Source organism: Girardinichthys multiradiatus, chromosome 11 (assembly GCF_021462225.1).
Source record: "Girardinichthys multiradiatus isolate DD_20200921_A chromosome 11, DD_fGirMul_XY1, whole genome shotgun sequence".
Lineage (NCBI taxonomy): Eukaryota > Metazoa > Chordata > Actinopteri > Cyprinodontiformes > Goodeidae > Girardinichthys > Girardinichthys multiradiatus.
In genome coordinates, this window is record NC_061804.1 from 23737354 (window position 1) to 23756761 (window position 19408).

At 37.9% G+C, this 19408-nt stretch overlaps 1 protein-coding gene across 2 annotated transcripts in view; it reads right to left on the minus strand.

Moving 5' to 3' along the window:
• mtus2a (microtubule associated tumor suppressor candidate 2a) overlaps positions 1 to 19408 on the minus strand; it is a 60720-nt gene that overhangs the window by 12072 nt on the left and 29240 nt on the right. For both annotated transcript variants that reach the window (XM_047379719.1, XM_047379718.1), the window contains exons 5-12: positions 12615 to 12779; positions 7430 to 7528; positions 3071 to 3258; positions 2861 to 2986; positions 1096 to 1162; positions 400 to 614; positions 187 to 292; positions 30 to 103 (exon numbers count right to left, since the gene is read on the minus strand). In XM_047379719.1, coding sequence (XP_047235675.1) covers positions 30 to 103; positions 187 to 292; positions 400 to 614; positions 1096 to 1162; positions 2861 to 2986; positions 3071 to 3258; positions 7430 to 7528; positions 12615 to 12779 — 1040 coding nt within the window. The remainder of the gene's footprint in view (positions 1 to 29; positions 104 to 186; positions 293 to 399; positions 615 to 1095; positions 1163 to 2860; positions 2987 to 3070; positions 3259 to 7429; positions 7529 to 12614; positions 12780 to 19408) is intronic.

The following is a 19408-nucleotide window of genomic DNA, read 5'->3' on the forward strand; positions in this document are numbered from 1 at the left end:
CCATAAAGTATAGTCTTTTGTAAACATACCTGTAAAGACAGCCTGAGTTTCTCGAAGTCCTCCTCTAGAAGGAGCTTCTGTTGCTCGTGAGCTTTTCTCAAATCTAAACACAAACAGCAGCACAAAAAAATTAAGTCATTTCTAGCATCAAAATGTAGTTTTTTTATTATTTATCTAAAAACATACCTCTCATGGTACGGGCATGCTCCTCATGTAGTGTTGTCATGGTGATATTATGCATGTCTCTGAGCTCCTGCATGGCTGCCTGGTGGTTAACTGTCACCTCCTCCATCTAACACATCAACACACATATATAAACATAAATGCAAACACCTCAAAGATAACAGTTCACATATGAGATGAAAAACTGGATCCTATCCCCTGATTCCTCTCTGTCACCTGCTCCTGCTGCTGAGTAGTCAGCTCCTCCATCTCCAACCGATGCTCTGCCTTTAGGTGCTCCACCTCAGCAGCATGACACTTCCTGAGGCCTTCTTCCACAGCAGCCAGCTCTGTCTCCTGCTGCACCTGGAGCTCCTGCAGCTCGCGCTCAAATGCCACCTCCAGCGCTGTTTTGTCCTGCTGGAGTCTCTCCCAGCGCACTGAGTGGGAGGCTATGCATCAAGCAGATTAAAAAGCAAATAAAAATGTTAAAGCTTTACTCGGAATCTTTGATTTTGAGAAGCTCCTATAATCTAAAGAGTTTTAAAACCCAACGAATGTGTACAGAGAAATAAAAGCAAAAATCCTTAAACTGTCTCTATAAATAATAAAACAATCTATAATAATAATTTGTAATTTATTGTTTATGTTTTATATGTGTATCCTGATTCACAGAGACCATGATATTGTTACTTTTAACAAATATTCAGTCACTGAATCTGTGAAATACATTTTCTAGAGCAGAAGGTTTGTTTTAAAAATGCTCTTGGCACAAAATATCAAACTAAAAATGAAAAACGCTGCATTCCCAATAATTAAACAAGTTTCTCTCTAATATTAGTAGAAATTATTAACATGTGCTTTGCTGGGAATAATAAAATAAGCAAGAGAAAGGAGATAAATCATTATTTGATCATGTCTATTCCAACTTACTCATCTCCTCTCTAGCCTTCTGCAAATCCAGGGATAATTTACTTTGACCTTTTTCAGAAGCTTCATTCTGTAAATAAAAAAACCAAACATTTTTTTTTTCACATACTGGAAATGTTCTATAAACAATTCATTAGTATGTTTGTATAGTTTATAACAGTATCAAGAATTTCAAAGAGTATACAGCAGGTCACAATGAGCTGACATGCCGGCGGTGAAGCATGCATGTCAAATCTAACTAGTGTTGAAGGAAAGCAATATAAAGTCACATTTTGAGTTTGCAATAAGCCGTGAAGGGGACATTGCAAACACGAGGAAGAAAGTGCTTTGGGTTGATTGCGCCACAAGTTATGGCTTATGACTTATGTGTAACATTTAATTTCCCTTTGGGAGTAATAATGTATTTCTGAATTGAATTAAATTTGAAAAGGTTACATATAAAGGAAAACTACTACTTCACATCACCCTGAACACAACCTCTCCACAGTGACACGATGTAGAGACAACATCATGGTGTGGAAATTGCTTTTTTTAAAGCAGGGGCCGAGAAGATGGTCAGAGTTGAAGGGAGGTGGATGGAGCTAAATACTGGGTAATCCTGGAATAAAACCCTTCTAAAGGCTGTGGCAGATAACACATTTCAGCAGGACAGCAACACTAGTAATACAACCAGAGCGAGACCCTGACCCAAATAAAGTACAGATCTATACCCAACTGAGAATCTGTGAATTGAAAATCAATGTTCATACCTGCTCTACATTGAGTTTGACTGAACTTTAGATAATAAGCAAAGAACAGCTAGCAATTTTAGTCCGTAGACGTGCAAAACTGATAGAAGTTTAGGAACCAACGGTTGACTCAATGGGGCTGAATACAGCGCAACACATTTTTAAAATTTATATTTGTATTTATTTTATTATTTTGAAGACCATGTATCATTTTCCTTCCACTTCACTGATATATGCTACTGTTTGATGGCTAAAAGTACTTTTGAAAGGGACTGCGAGTCCGTTAGTATTTTTTTTTTATAAGGTTTATTGTCCCTCTTAATTACATTTTTTTGGAAGGGTGCATTTGACCTGCTAAGGGAAGTGAACGTGACCTGCATGAGCAGCAAATCAAAAACACTTTAGTGTAGATACTGCATTTTGAATTTACTACAGTTGTCATGTGTGATTTCTATCAGCAGAGGGAGCTCAAACCATCTCAGCATCCACCTGTATTTCCTTGCATATCTGTGCTGCGTGTTAAGGGAGTGCTGTGCTCAGACAATGACCATAAAGAAGTCAGACAGATACAGACAGTATCACTGCTTTCCTGTCTCAGAGCCTTACTCACATCATCAGGCACAGCAGGGTGAAACCATCTTGGAGACTATGGTAGAGCCCTTCCCAGACATAATCCCGTTTTATAATCACTCTGAATCTCATCTTCTGGTGGTAAATATTGCATCTGTCCTTGAGTTCATTTATGTGCAGTTTGCACAGGCATTGAACATGAGCTTGATACAATTAAGGGTCAGAGAAAACAGAAAGTGTGGAAAGTGTACTCAGAATGAATTCTGTTGGTAATCAAAAGTTGCTCCCCAGGAAATCAGAGGGAAAGATAAAAATCACAATAATCGTCACTATTTGCACTATCCACTGAGAATTATTTGGCTGCTTTATGACATGTAATGTCTTACTTAATTGTGAGTAGGGCCGCTGTTGCAGAACAGGGAGGCACAAGACCAACCAGTACTTGCATTGTATCATTTCATTTTGGTTACCTTGAGGCAATAATGCTGAGTTGTGATGATGAATGCATCAAGACCCAGTGAAGCTCTCTTCAGCTCATCTCTCAGAGACTTTAGCTGCCTCTCTTGATGCTCGCAGTGCCTCTGCAGCCTTTGAACCTGAGTGACAAAAAAAACCCAGAATTTAGAATACAGTGGAAGAAAGAAAATTTTAAGTAGTGAGTCAGCCTTTCTCATACTGACCTCCTCCCTTTTCTCCATCTTTTCCTTCTCATCTGATTGCCTTTGTTGCTCTTTCTGCTGAGCCTCTTTTTTCTCTCTCTGCAGGTTCTCCTGGTGCTCCTGCGGCGGTCTCAGGGGTGCCACACGCCGAGGTGACCCTGAGGGAGTGGAACCCCTCACTGCCGCTGCAGGTCGCTGCCCGGGCTGGACTTTAGAGAAAAAGAAAAGCAAAGAGAGAAAATTATATCATGGTAGAAATGGGAGGAAATGGGAATTCAGTTAGATGGATTCAAATCATATGTAAAGTGTCTGACATCTCATACAGCCCCTAGCAACAAATATGAATACCCTGCAAACTTCAATGTATGTAACTGGAATTGTATGTGATAGATCTACATGCAAAGTAGCACATAACTGTGGAGTAGAAGAAAGGCGAAATAAAAATTTCTTTTTTAAAAATTATAATCTTAAAAGTGTGTTTTGTATTTGTTTTCAGCCCCCTTTACTTTGATACTCCTAAATAAAGTCATATGACCTTTAGAAGGTATCTAATAAGCAAATTCAAATGTACCTAACTTTAATATGAATCCAGCTTTTTTTCTGAAGGCCTCAGAAGTTTGTTAGTGATCATTAGTGAACAAACTGACTACACGTCATACTGAATGCCCCATCCTAGTGGTGACACATGGTAGTGGCAGCATCAAACTGTTAGGATGCTTTTCATGATCAGGGACAATAGACGCTTGTAACAGTTAAAGGAGGATATATGGAGCTAAATATAGGGCAGTGATGGAAATAAACCAATTACAAAACAGGTGTGGACAGGACAATGAACCTAAACATACAGGAAGAGCTACAAATCAGTTCAAAGTGCATCCAAGTCTGCATTTAGTCCAGACCTATATTAAAAATAGGAATCTGTGGCAAGAATTGTGTTCTGCAAAAAACAATTGGGAAAAATGTCAGCTTCCAGATGTATAAAGCAAAGACACATATCCAAAAGATTTGCAGCTGCCATTGCAGCAAAAGGTGGTTGTACAAACTACTGAATGTAAAAGCACACCACACTTTTCACATTTTAATTTGTAAAATGTGAAACCCATTTATGATTTTTTTCTACAATTATGCACTACTTAGTGTTGATCAATCTACAATGTGTGGCTCTAACATGACAAAACGTGAAAAAGTTGAAGGGATATGAACATTTTTGCATGACATGGGATATGTTTTCATGGTTTCTGCTTCTATGTCTTTATGAAACTAACAGATGTTAAATTAAGAGAGATCCGACCTGACCTGCTGCTAATGATCAGCTAAATGAGATAAATGACAGTAAGTTAATGTAATCTTTTCTGCAGAGGACGCTTTGTGGTTGTTCCTAATCTGATGTTCCACCCTCTAATCTCATAATAAATGGGACTAATATCTGCACCGTATTAGCACTAATCCACAGAGAGTGCTACTGTAAACATATAGGGGTTTATAATAACTTGCGTGAGCGTTTAATTGTTAACTGTCAGTCTAACTTAAAGTTTCATCCGCGGATGATGAAGGTAATTTGAAAGCTGGACAAACATGCTCACCTAGTCCTTTTTCCCAGAAGGGAGACAACCATTAGGTCGTAGCTGACATACAGACAAGCCCATTAACCTGTGTGTGTGCCAGCCTGTCAATGGTTGTGAACAACGACGGACAGCATCTTTTAGTTTTAGTTCTAAAAGTTTTAGAACTGTAAATATAATTTTTAAAAGTCGTTTTTGGCACATGTCCACTCGAAGCTGAAGAACTGTCTCCTAAGTGTCTGCACCTCACCTTCCCCAGCCTAAGCCATATAATTCAAACCTACTGAAGCAAGGGGGAGTGGTTTCCATGACAACAAGAAGCAGAGATTGGGGTGCAGGGTCCCAGGTAATGGGAAAGAATTGGTTGGAGGAGGGTGGGGTGGGATGGGGGATAAAATAAGAGAGGGAGCTGTGAGATAAAAGAGAGAAAAGAGTTGTGAGGCATTACTGAGTAGGAGGGGGTGGGGATAACTGAATGACCATAACAATGATAAATGTCTAAAACCCATTTAGATGAGTGAAAAAGAAAACTGATAAGAAAAATGTATGAATATATACTTTAAAGAGGAACTGAATATGCAAGGTTAAGAATAAAGGTTTTGCTTCTCAAACTTATACATTTAAGCAAATCCTGCAGCATTTATCCAAATCATTATTCCCTATTGAGTGTGCCTCTCTCAGTAATTTCCACCCTATTTTTCCTGACAAGCGCACATACCTGCAGACATCTGTAGGTTCCATCTGAAAGGTTAGAGAAGATACTGAATACTAAATGAGTGATGCAGATGGGTGCAGGAAGAACGGATTTGGAATTTTAACACAAGCAACAATGTGAAAATCGTGAGGACAGACCTTGCAGAGAGCAGAAACTATACATATAGTCTAATTTGGTTGAGGTTCAAATATTTCTGAGGCTGCAATCAGTGCTGGCATTACTTTTAACAACATGGCTGATAAATTCTTGTCAATAAATTTCAGGGGACAGAAGAAAATACTTGATGCCAGATTATATAGGTAAAAGTAAGATTAATGTGAGATGCAAGAAGAAAAGCAGTGAACAGTAACACTACAATGGAAATATAAGACAGAATAATAATAAAAAGAAGCCAGTGGAGACTTTTTTAAATAAGGACACATTTGGAAGTTTGCTGCAATCCCATGGAAAAATATTTTCACCACTGCAGAGCTGGGAGAAGCAAAACCCTTGCTTTACATGCACTGAATCAAATAATAGATGAAACTGTATGCTCAGCACGACACACTTGAAATAACCACAAGCTCTATTGGATGTGGTTGAATTTCACAGTTTTTTGAAAAAAAGGTGAGCTGGAGTAAAGGAAGAACCACAAGGATCTGGGATTTACATTAGGAGTGCAAAAACAAGGATCAAACTAACATTTTATTATTTATTTATTATTGTATTAAGGATATCTTTATGTAAAGCACCAGAAAAAGGTTGGTTGGCTACTAATATTAATGACTAACTACCTTTGCCTTTGAGAAAGACCAGAAAGTTTACTGGTGCATCTGAATGAATTATGAAATCACAAAAGCGTTAAATTATATAAGTATTTCAATTTAAAAAGGGAAATACTCATTATGTAAACATTATGTAGACTGATTACATGCAGTGGGATTTATTTCAAACGTTTATTTATGTTAACTTTGATTATGGGTTACAGTTAATGAACACCCAAAGCTTGTTTGCTTGATGGGTCTGACATCTCTCATCTTTCTCTTGACAATACTCCATAAATTCTCTGTGGGGCTGAGGTCAAAAAAACACTTGGGAAAACACAGCGCACTAACACCAACAGATGACATGGCTCCTCAAATCCTCCCTGATTGTGGAAATTTCATACTGTACTTCAAGCAACTTGGAATATGTGCCACTCCACTCTTCCACCAAAGTCTGCGACCTTGATTTCCAAATAAAATGTGGGGACAAAATGACCACTGAGCTACAGTCCATTTCTTTCTTCTTAGACTAGGTAAAAAGCTTTTGGCATTGTCTCTGGTTCAGGACTGGCTTAGCATAACAACTGCAACAGTTCATGTCCTAGATATCTCCATGCTTTGACTCCTAAAGCACTGACTCCAGCTACAGTCCAGGGCTTTTTGAATCTCCCCCAGTATTTCTGTTGCTTGTCCTACTGTAGCTGCAACCAGCCTCTTTAGTAATGACATTTTATGTGTTTACCCTCCTTCTGGAGCGTGTCAATGACCATCTGCTTGACATCTGTCAAGTTAGCAGTCTTCCCCATGATTTTGTAGGCAATAACATAACATTTCCTTTTTTTAAAATCCTTCTTGAAGTGTTTTTATGAGATACTCAAATTTTGCATTTACATAATCTGTATGCCATACCCTTCTAAATTAACAGAGATAAATGTTTAAAATATATCTATCTGTGTTTTCTGACTATATAATTTATGAGTTTCAGGTTTTGAACTGAATGAATTTCTTGATCAAATTAAAATTTATTGAGATGCATCTGTGCAGTGCAATCAAATCAGTTTTTACACCTTAGTTGACCCTTTTCATTTTATAAACCAAAGGCAGGTCACAAAATAGTTCTTCCATTTATATTCTGCATGTTTTTATGACAGAGGTCATGTGTTGTGACATAAAACTCTGTGTTCAGTTGTACAGGACTTCTGTGTGAAGTCAATGCAATGTCTTACTCTCAAAGTTAAAAATGACTATAACCAGTCCCTAGAGATAATTTGTGCTTATTTGCTTTTCTCATGTGGTTCTTGTATGGCAATGTGATTGACATATAAACATGCCTTAATGATTACTCAACTAAAGAACTTACCTGGGGACTGGAGTTTCGGGGGAACCACTGCTAGCCTCTTGGGGGAAGAAGGAAGGGAACGTGTGACCTCTGAACTCCGCTGAAACTCCTTCCTGACAACTGTTAACACAAGTCTGATAATTCAGTGGGTGGCTTTATCTTCAGAAAATCATACAGCATAAAAAATTCCTCAGTGTAAAGATCTGACAATAAAACCCACCCTTCTATGTCTTTTTTTAAATTTATTTTTATAATCCATGCTGCAGCTTTTCAACCTGCTCTTTTTGCTGGATGTGTTTTAGTTCCAATGTAACGAACCTACCTTCAATTTATATTTATTTATTTATTTTTGCTATAAAAGTAATCTCTCTCTCTCTCTCTCTATATATATATATATATATATATATATATACAGGGGTTGGACAATGAAACTGAAACACCTGTCATTTTAGTGTGGGAGGTTTCATGGCTAAATTGGACCAGCCTGGTAGCCAGTCTTCATTGATTGCACATTGCACCAGTAAGAGCAGAGTGTGAAGGTTCAATTAGCAGGGTAAGAGCACAGTTTTGCTCAAAATATTGAAATGCACACAACATTATGGGTGACATACCAGAGTTCAAAAGAGGACAAATTGCTGGTGCACGTCTTGCTGGCGCATCTGTGACCAAGACAGCAAGTCTTTGTGATGTATCAAGAGCCACGGTATCCAGGGTAATGTCAGCATACCACCAAGAAGGACGAACCACATCCAACAGGATTAACTGTGGACGCAAGAGGAAGCTGTCTGAAAGGGATGTTCGGGTGCTAACCCGGATTGTATCCAAAAAACATAAAACCACGGCTGCCCAAATCACAGCAGAGTTAAATGTACACCTCAACTCTCCTGTTTCCACCAGAACCGTCCATCAGGAGCTCCACAGGGTCAATATACACGGCCGGGCTGCTATAACCAAACCATTGGTCACTCATGCCAATGCCAAACGTCGGTTTCAATGGTGCAAGGAGCGCAAATCTTGGGCTGTGGACAATGTGAAACATGTATTGTTCTCTGATGAGTCCACCTTTACTGTTTTCCCCACATCCGGGAGAGTTACGGTGTGGAGAAGCCCCAAAGAAGCGTACCACCCAGACTGTTGCATGCCCAGAGTGAAGCATGGGGGTGGATCAGTGATGGTTTGGGCTGCCATATCATGGCATTCCCTTGGCCCAATACTTGTGCTAGATGGGTGCGTCACTGCCAAGGACTACCGAACCATTCTTTAGAACCATGTGCATCCAATGGTTCAAACATTGTATCCTGAAGGCGGTGCCGTGTATCAGGATGACAATGCACCAATACACACAGCAAGACTGGTGAAAGATTGGTTTGATGAACATGAAAGTGAAGTTGAACATCTCCCATGGCCTGCACAGTCACCAGATCTAAATATTATTGAGCCACTTTGGGGTGTTTTGGAGGAGCGAGTCAGGAAACGTTTTCCTCCACCAGTATCACGTAGTGACCTGGCCACTATCCTGCAAGAAGAATGGCTTAAAATCCCTCTGACCACTGAGTAGGACTTGTATATGTCATTCCCAAGACGAATTGACGCTGTATTGGCGTCAAAAGGAGGCCCTACACCATACTTATAAATGATTGTGGTCTAAAACCAGGTGTTTCAGTTTCATTGTCCAACCCCTGTATATGGCATGAGTTGGTGACCCTTTTGCCCTCAGTTCTTGTTGTTGCACAGTCTTATTCAATAAATTAGAACAGGTATTCCGATAAAGCTCACTTGTCAGATTAAAAGTACCTTTTAAAAATAACAATCTATACACAGGTATTAAACATACTTTTTATTTAGGCGCACATTTCTGTATTAAAAACACATCTTTTAATTGGTCTGTTGTAATATTCTAATCTTAAATATCATGTTTTCATTAGCTTTAACAGAAAGTCATCATAATTAACAGAAATAAAGGCTTGAAAACATTAGTCATCAAGAAAATGTGTTTCACTTAGTGATTGGAGTTAATGAAATAAATTAACTTTTCCATAATATCCTGTTTCTCACCAATTGTGTAAACCTGCTTATCCTTGTTAGGTCTTACTGTTACCTATGTCCAGCGATCACTGAGCAAGAGGTAGCTTACACCCTGGACAGGTCAGCTGTCCATCACAGGGCAACCCAGAGACACACAGGACAGGCAACCATTCACGTACATATATACACCATATATATATATATATATATATATATATATACCTAAGGGCAATTTAGAGAGACCAATTAAGCTAACAATCATAATTTTGGATCGTGGAAGGAAGCCAGAGTGCCTGGAGAGAAGTCATGCATGCATGGGGAAAATAGGCAAACTCCATTCAGAAAGACCCCCAAGCTGGGATTCAAACCCTGAACCTTTTTGCTGCAAGACAACAGTGCTAACCACCATGCAGCCCCCAAGAAATTCAAAATTGAAAAAATGAACTTTTTTATAACATAAAGCTCTTGGAATTAATAGCTACAATAGGTAATATATAGATTTTTTTAACAGGGCAAACTGCTTTCAGTGATTCGCCATACTGTGTACATTCACTTCCCAAAGGGGATGCATTGTGAAATGCCTTAAACTCACAATCATCAAACCAGCCATCTTTTACTTCCCTTTTTTGCAGTATTTTTTCTACTCTTCCCTTTCATCTCTTGCTATCCCCCCTGCTGTGTGCTATAATTATGTCCTTCAAGACCATCTGTCAAAGATGAACATGGGTGTATACACATCACCTTCATGCTCCTTGTGACATTTTGTAGTTTTTAGGCCAAAACTGGTTACAATTACAGATTTTGAATATTTTCCATTCGGTTTTGTGCTTGCATGTTTGCTTCTATGTTACATTGTGCCTTTTACACAGCTGGAGAAGTGTGTAGGTGTAAAGCAAGCTGCAGATTTTACAGAATACTGTTAGATGTGCTGCGCCTGAGCTCGAAGGGCTAACGATGAAACTGTGTGAAGCTAAAAGGGTGACGTAAAAAAAGTGAGAAGAAAGGAAGTTTCAAGAGGTTTGCAGAGAGCCTGTCATGAGGCAGAGGGGAGGGAAAAGAGAAGCTTTGAAAGGAAACTAATTAGACCTGTTATAGGAGAGAAGCCTCTGATCCTGAACAAATCCCTATATAACCCTGGAGAGATACTCTGGGCCTCCAGAGACATCATTTATGGGTTCACTGTATGTGTGTTGGCTCTGCGTGCTCTTCTGCTGTCATTAAAATGTTGCTTTCAGAGTGACTAATGCTATTAGTGTGCACATCACAAATAAATCACACCCCTGTATTGCATTAAAAAAAACTGCTCTATTTGTCTTAAAAAAATATTAGTGTCCCAAGTCAGACTCAATTGTTGAGCAAAAGATTTTATTATTTTTATGGAAGCAGAGAACCATTTGATCTCATGTCAGTACAGTGCTTGGCAAAAATATACATGCCTATAAAGAGCAGCATTATTAAAGTAGTAATCATACATTTAATTTTAAAGGAGAAGATTCAAAGAATTGGTGTTGGCATTCATACAATAGTGCTAAAATATACCTATGGCAACAGATACAGGCTTTAGGATTATTATATCTTTGTTGTAGTGATCTCTTTAAACACAATCAAAACAAAAATTTATCAGACATTTTAAAAATGCATTATGAAAATGTTCGCATTCAGTAAAGGACAAACCTCTTTAAAAACTGAGTTTAAACTGTTGGTAATTATCTGGAATTAAAATCTTAGCTTCTTAATTAGGCTGATGTGATAATACTGCAAGATTATTTAAAAGCCATAGACACCTGTGTGGATCTGGGTGGATTGCAGCATCTTTCATGTTCTCACGCTGAAAGCCTGACATTCTGTGGTTTTCAAAAGACCCTTATCCGAAATCAATGAAGATAAAAGCCTTTGGTATCAGTTGCATGCCAGCTTGGTAAACAGCTTTATCTTATGCACTGACGCATTTAATACAACTTATTTATTTAGTGCATTTCATAAGGTCAAAAGAAACTTTACTAAGAGAAAAGTCTAAAATATATTAGAATAAATAAGTAAATGAATGAATACATGAATAAATAAAGGTCATAAAACAAGAACACAAGGTTTCCACAGATCACAGAGCACTGTGATGCCTCAGAGAGGCTAAACACATATTCACGCTACACTCTTCAGATTTTTCTCTGATTTTTATTTTAGGATTGTCACAGACCATGTATATTTTTTGTTATGCACTACTTCGTGTTGGTCTATCACAAAGCAATGTGTTTGAACAGATTTGCAAGGCACTGCAAGTAGACTGGTGAATATATTAGACACCCAATATAAATCATCATAGCAGTAAACCTGATTAAGTAGCAAAAAAACAACAGATGAGTGCAGATAACGTGGACAACACTCCTAAGATGGAAATTTAAGGAACAATATTCCTACAGTATCTCTGCCAACTCTGAGCTTTACTAAACTACATGGATGATAATTAATTATACTGTTGGCATTAATAAGTCTGTGTATGTGCATGTTCTATGACAGGGACTGTTTTTCCCAGAAAATGAGCAACATCTGTAATATGACTTGAGGGCAAAACAAATTGTTCAACTGCAGGTTGAACACTGATTTGCTGTTTTTCTCTCCAACATGCATGTTACTCAAACAACAGCACAGAAAACAGGCACAAATTCAGTGTTCAGTATTCAGTAAGACCCTATAAAGATCGAAAATAAAATTTTTCACATTTCATTCTCTGCAGCCTCTGGTGTTAACTCTATGAGTGAAAATACTGTAGCGTGGCAAAAGCATCACAGGCACGTGCAGTACTGGTGTTACTGGTGCTAACAAAGTCATGTGTGATCCCATATTTTTATTTCAGCTTGAAAAGCTAAACTGGTCCATGTAAGGCTGTTCATAACTAATTTATACTTTAAGCAGAAAAGTAAAAAGAAACGGACATCTAAACAGCAATAATTTGTTCAGTTTGCTGCAAACAGTAGCTGAAAAATAACAGTACTCTTTGTGAAAGCATTGCAGCAATCAGCTGCCTGACTCTTTCTGAATCTTTGATACATCAAACTGTATCTCTTAAGCTCATGTTACAACAACATTTAAAAAAGTGCTCATCTGGGTCTCTAATAAACTAGATTATTTGGGCAAGAGCAAAGATAAATGTATTCTCTGTTTATCTTCACAAATTTCTACTGACCTCCAGGGGAGCTTCTTGGCTGGGGTGGCAGGTAGCGCCGTGGCAACGCAGGGGTAGAGGGTGGTTGGAGGCTGCTGCTACGACACGGCAGCTCTCTCTGTTGATCTGTCGATGAAGGGCTCGTTGTCACTCTATGGAGCGGAGGCTCCTCGCTCACACTTAGATCTGGAACACATCAAATATAACTTTTCCTCTCTGAGGTTTAATTTTCAATCAAATATTCGATCTCAAAAGGGTTGTTTCTGAAAACCCATCTATCCCATACTATTATGAATACATTCTTTTTTTTTTTTTACCTTGTACAGCTGGGTGACTTTGGTGTCATGTTTAAATTTAGGCTTACTGGACTGAGAAATGGTTTGTTTCTTCTGGGTCTTGCTGCTGACCTCAATCTTCTTTTTCTAACCTGGATCAGAGCACTTATTCTGCGCCTGCACACACGTTCTCTTCCACACAAGTTAAGACTTACTGACTTGTGTGGAATCTTAACCACTGCCATCTTGTCAATAAAGTCAAAAGTGTATACCTTAAACAAGCTGTCAAGCTAATATCACTATCACTAATATCACAACAGAGTGTTTGAGTCAAACACTCATTTAATTTAAGGCTGCTGCAAAGAAGCTTTAAGATTATGATTAAATCAAGTAGCATAAATTGCATCTCTCTGTGCCACTAGAAGAATGAAGGTTTGACTTTGGTAGTGCCAAAACCCCCTCGGATTTTTGGGATTAGAATAGCTCACTGCAGGGTGCTTCATCTTTTCAAAGCAGTTATGCAAGAGAACAGATTGTTTCGATGACCAAACAATAACTGTACAAAGGAATTTACAAAGTAAGAGCAAATTCCAAGCAAATAAATAACAAATTCACCATTATTTTAGCATTTGCTTCATTGTACCACTATTTTCGTAATTCCAAAGAGTGCAAAACCTCTCGGTCAGTGCAAAACATCTGCTGATGTCAATGCATCTCTTTATTGATCAACATATGCTTTCTCTAAACGATCCTCCAGCAAGTTTAGCCACGACAAATTAACTTTCACCTGAAAACACAGACCAATCATGTGGAGAAAAGTGAGACTTGCAAAACACTGCATGGATCAATAAAATAAAGTAGGCTATTCTGGTGACACAGTGGTTTGGAAAAACGTGCTCATGTGCACATCATAGTAGCAATGCTGGTCAAAGGAGGAGGGGATATTAGTGTCTAACTGACTGCTGCCAGATTCTTATTATTTGAAATTGAGTTTTTGTCACAAATGTAATATTATAACTACTTGGAAACGTTTGGGCATGTTTGAATCTTTAAATTTTCAGATATTCATCCGTTTATCCATTGTATTCTGGTTATCCAAGGCTGGGTTTAAAAGGTAACAGGTCTAGAAGGGAGACATCCCTCGCCCCAGTGACATTTTCCAGTTCCTTTCAGGGTTTTCTAAGGAGTTTCCCAACCAGATAAAATATATAGTCCCTTCACTAAATTTTGGGTCTCCTCCAAGAGGAACACTCTTTTCCAATACTCTATGCCAAAATGAAACAAAATATAAACAGCAACTCTGTCCCCTGAGCCCCTGTTGCTGTGTCTCATTCTGATGGATCTCCTACCAATGTTAATAAAATGCACCAAAACATTTTTTACCTACAAACTGAAGACAGCAGTCGACTAATCCAATGTAAGTAGATAAAGAAATTCCATCCATCCATCCATCCATCCATCCATCCATCCATCCATCCATTTTCTATACCTGCTTCTTCTATACAGGGTTGTGGGGTGGCTGGCGCCTATCTCCAGTAGGCAGGCGAAAGGCAGGGTACACCCTAGACAGGTTGCCAATCCATTGCAGGGCAACAAAGACACACACAGGACAAACAACCATTCACACACTCATTCACACCTAAGGGCAATTTAGAGCGACCAATTACCCTAACAGCCATGTTTTTGGACCGTGGGAGGAAGCCGGTGTAGCCAGAGAGAACTCAAATTCCATACAGAAACTCCCCAGACTATGCGAGGCAACAGTGCTACCAAGGGTTCCACCGAGCAGCCCAGGTAAAAAAAATTATGTAATGAATTAGTTTGTGTTTAAATGAATGTGCATAATGTCTGAGAGTGAATACTAACGTTTAAGTTTTTCCTTACAGGTTACAGATTCAAAGTTAAAGTTAGTCTAAATAACATTAGCAGGTAGGTTGTGTTGTCGTAAACTGAAGTTAGCATACGATTTGTAGCTTTTGACAGAACTGTTTGTTTTCCACCTGAAACAGCTGGACTGATTAAGTGTTAGTACCAGGAGAGGCCAAACTAGGTGCAAAATTTATTAAGGCTGGTGCCCATTTCCAGTGATCATTGGGTGAGAGGCAGGGTACAGCCTGCTCAGGTTGCCAACCCATCATAGGCTAATAAAGAGTCAAATCTAATAAATCGCAAAGTATAACTTAAAGATGGTTGACTGATGACCCACAAAGGTCATGTAAACATAGGCCTAAGTGAGGAATACTCAGAATTATAAGACTGGGATGCCTTGGACAAAAGAGAGAATGCATTTATAATCGGTGAATGAGAGGTGATAAATTATACAGATTGACAAATCACCCCGGATGATGGATAAGAAGAAAAAGAGGAAGGAAAATACATTTCATAAGGGGACAGCTGAAATAAAGAGACCAGAAAAGAGTGACAAAATGAATTAAATGGATGACAGAGCAACAGAGCGATGACCCAGGCCTTTTGTGAAGGTTCATGAAAAATGCTACACATATTTCTAGGAGCAGTTTTTGCACATTCCATCAAAACTAGAATAATGCTGACTTTTTTTTTTCTTCTTTTTTTGTCAAAGCGGATGACATGGAAATGCATACAAAAACACCAAGATGATGCTATCCTATCCCGCATAAAGCCTCACAGTTTGCCTGGTGTGAAAAATACAATTATGATGATTAAAAATGATGGAAAATGGCTCTGAGGACTTTGTATTAGACTTAAAATCTCATTTATTTCTGATGAATTCTGCTCAGTCAGAACATTCCCCATCAGCAAAAGAAACTCAAATGATGTCCTAAAGGAATTGATCCATTCCATCCACGCTGAATTTACAGAAAGCTGCCCTCTCCAGGTGCACACAAACACATTATGTGTTGACAGGGAATGAAGCTGCACAGCTGGTATTGCTGACTTGCCAAAGAAAAAAATGTCTAATTCATCAATGCATGCTCCCTCTGGAAAATCTAAACATTTTAAACTGTATTACAGGCATTAAACTAAAAAGCATCTGGTAAACACAGGACTGGTAAAGTTGATGAACTCTCTAATTTATACAAATTTAAGCCAAATTCTAAATGATCTACTTACCTTTTTTAGGCAAAAAGACAAATTTTAACAAAGAATCAATCTTGATTTAACTATCAGTAAGTAGAAAAGTATTTTTCTGTCAAGGACAATCAATAATATATTTTTAGAAAAATAAGGAATTGTTGACAAATGTTTTATCCTGACATTCCTGGGTAATGGGTAGTTTATCTTTACTGATTAGCATAAATCATATCTATTATTCTTCAATGAAAAAATCTCTACAAGTGTCTCTCGAATGCTTAAATAGTTCAAGTCAAAATAACATACTTTTATACCAGCGTGAGGTGAGTAAAAATACAAAATTTCAGCTTTGTTGTACAGTTTAAATAAAAATTTATAAGGTTTTCAGTAATTTACAAAGTATTTCTCTTATGATTATTTTAGATAATATCAAACCTTAGATATTCTCGTTTAATTAAGCCATATGTTCTCACTGACAGGGTTATGTTACATTCAGCTCAGTTCAATGGATGTAGTGAAGTTTGAAGAGTGAATCCATCAAAGACTGTCATTTGTTCTGCCTCTCAACTGCGATTTACTCTCATCTGCATGAGGCGGATGTTGGAAATGGCTCTCACTCTTCCACCATAATTCAGAAGATATGTTTAAAGCTACTGCTCTGCCTGGAAGATCTTTCAGATCTTGGTTCTATTTACAGTGCATGCACACGTCAAGTATACATTATGGATCTCCAGAAGAAAATCTGCATCAAAAGCAAAGGAATGTGTGGAGTACAATAATAAATTAGAAATATATCTTCCCTCATGAATTTTATTACATGATATTCCTATATGATAGCATATGGCGACTTATGATCACATAAAAAAAAAAAAACAAGTGGTCATGTGGTTCATATGTGATGACAACAGAAGCAGAGGTCAAAATATTTCAGTAAAACACGTGAAAACCACGTTTTGCATGTGTAATAATTTTTCCATTCATGAAACACATGTAGAAAAATATCCCACAGGTGAAGGTTTTCCTGTATCTGTTTCACATGTTACCACAGTATATTAGTCTGGGATAATGTTTCCAATGTGGAAGGTTTTCCAACATGGATTTCAGATGGTATTTGATATAATTTCAACATTTGAAACACATGTGGTAGATCATCCCATTTGTTTTACATGTTGCTTCATGACACGATTAAAATATTTGACACAGGTGGCGGGAGTTCATTATTAGATCATTAGATCATTATTAGATATCATTTACTCATGTCTAATATGTGGGATAATGTCCCACATGTGGAACCCACATGTTGTCACATGTTTCTACATGATGTAACTTCCACCTCTGTTTCATCCTGTCTGGCCTGGGTACGTCTTGGGATCCCACAGAATGAACTGGCGGATAATGCTGGAAGAGGGATGTGTGGGGTTCTCTACTGGACCTTATATTGTGTAGTAGCATGTGAACCACAGGTGGAAATATTCTCACATGTAAAAGACTTTGGGTCTTTTGGGTATTTCACATTAACGATTTGCTACTTTTACTTTCACCTGTGCTTTTTGTTGTCATCATATGTGGAACAGGTGAAGATCGAGTTAACGTGTTGCACATTTCATGTGTTTTACAATCTTCACATGTAATATTAACGTGTGCAATTTCACACGTGGTTAATTAAATTCACACGTGAATGTGTTTTGTCCATGTGAAATTCACTAGAGGGTTTACATTTGTTAATTATTCTGAGCTCTTGTACAAACTGATTCTTTTAAAGTAACTATGACCGTAAGTGCAGAAGTTTTAAACCTGAAGATGTTCTGAAAAATAAAGGAATTGTATGACAAGCGACTGGAGCTGTCAGCGGAAGAAGCACCATCAGGAATCCTCTGCTCATGTATTTGTACCTAATGTAAGGTATTAGCAAGTGCACCTTTACACATGAAATAGGGAAAAAAAAGGTGTTACAATAGTAAGATAAAAGGTAAATGTGTAATCTGTAACTCTTATATACATAACATAACATAATTAAATCTGATAAGGACAATAATTATGAAAAAGCACATAATTATGAAAAAGCACATAATGGTCATAGTATATTTAGATAGGGCAGAAAAGGACCTATGGAGATGACCATCTGTTAACGGCACTGGATTCAAAAACCAGTAAGAGCCAGAAACACCCCTGCTGAAATGTGCCTCCACACATCTCTGAGGCTAGATTTACAGACGGTAACGTGGAAGATAAATTTATCTATTTTCCTGGTTACTACCATCCCAGCACACAATGATCGTCTCAGTGAGGCAACAGTCTCATACAAAAGAGTTAAGCACATACAGCCTGCACTTGTATTTCTGTAGCTTTCACTTGTGCTTCACTTTCTTTAGATCAGGTCAATTTTTCACTGCAGTTCAGTGTATGGTATAAATTTGTGCCTGCTGTTTATAGACTGTCACACATTTTGACTCACAAAGAGTAAGTAAAACTGTAGTAAATAAAGCAAAATGCACAAACATGAATGCTCTAGGCACAACATTAAAGCTACATTTTAATTTAGTAGAACTTTTAAACAGCCAGCGGATGTCAAAGAAAGAAAATAAACAATTGTTCATTCAGAAAAAAAATCATCAGCACAGCTTATATTTAATATTGGTTTGCCACAGGCTGAACTGCAGGGCCAATGAATTCTGGAAATAATATAAAATGAGGACAGCTCTACAAAAGAATATTTATGTGCAATTTAAAATGAGATGGCTGGAGTCAAATAAAAAAATAAATCAAACTTTAAAAGTTTATGTGAAAGTTAAAACTAAAAAAGAATTAAGACAGTTTTATGTATAGGATATTTTACATAATGATCACAGAATCTCATATAAAATAATAACAGATTATGTAAAAAAAACGGTATAAATGTGACATATTCTAAACACAAATTACTTTTTGTAAAAAGTAAAAAATTGAAAAACCTGTGACACACATAATCAGAACTTTTTAGCATGTTTGCCCGTAGCACATACTGCAGGAGACACTGAATTTTATCTGTTATCGATCCGGCAGTTTTTATCCAGTGTGAAACATCAGACTGGGTCATAAAGTTGAGTTAACAGTGAGAAGGATGAAATGCACTTTGAGCCCATCAGTTAATGAATGGGCCCATTGAGACTATCATCCTTGTCACAGCTCTGCTGCTTCAAGAGGCTTCAGCCATGTTAGTTTTTCTCTCCTTAGCTACAGAATAGCATCCATATCTAACTGGACCATCTAATTTGCTGCTCTCTGGGTGAGAACTGGTGCGCATGTGTGAATGCATGCTTGAGTGTGTGCATACACCACGGAAACCATCTGTTTGCAGAGAGCTGGCATGAGACTCAGACCAGATCTGAGCCTTGCGTGGCATCTGGGGTTTGACATCCTCTCTTCCATCTACATCGATGCCTCTCTTTATGCTCTTTTTTCCACTTCATCCCATTTTCCCTTCCTCTCTGCTCATTTTGACTCACT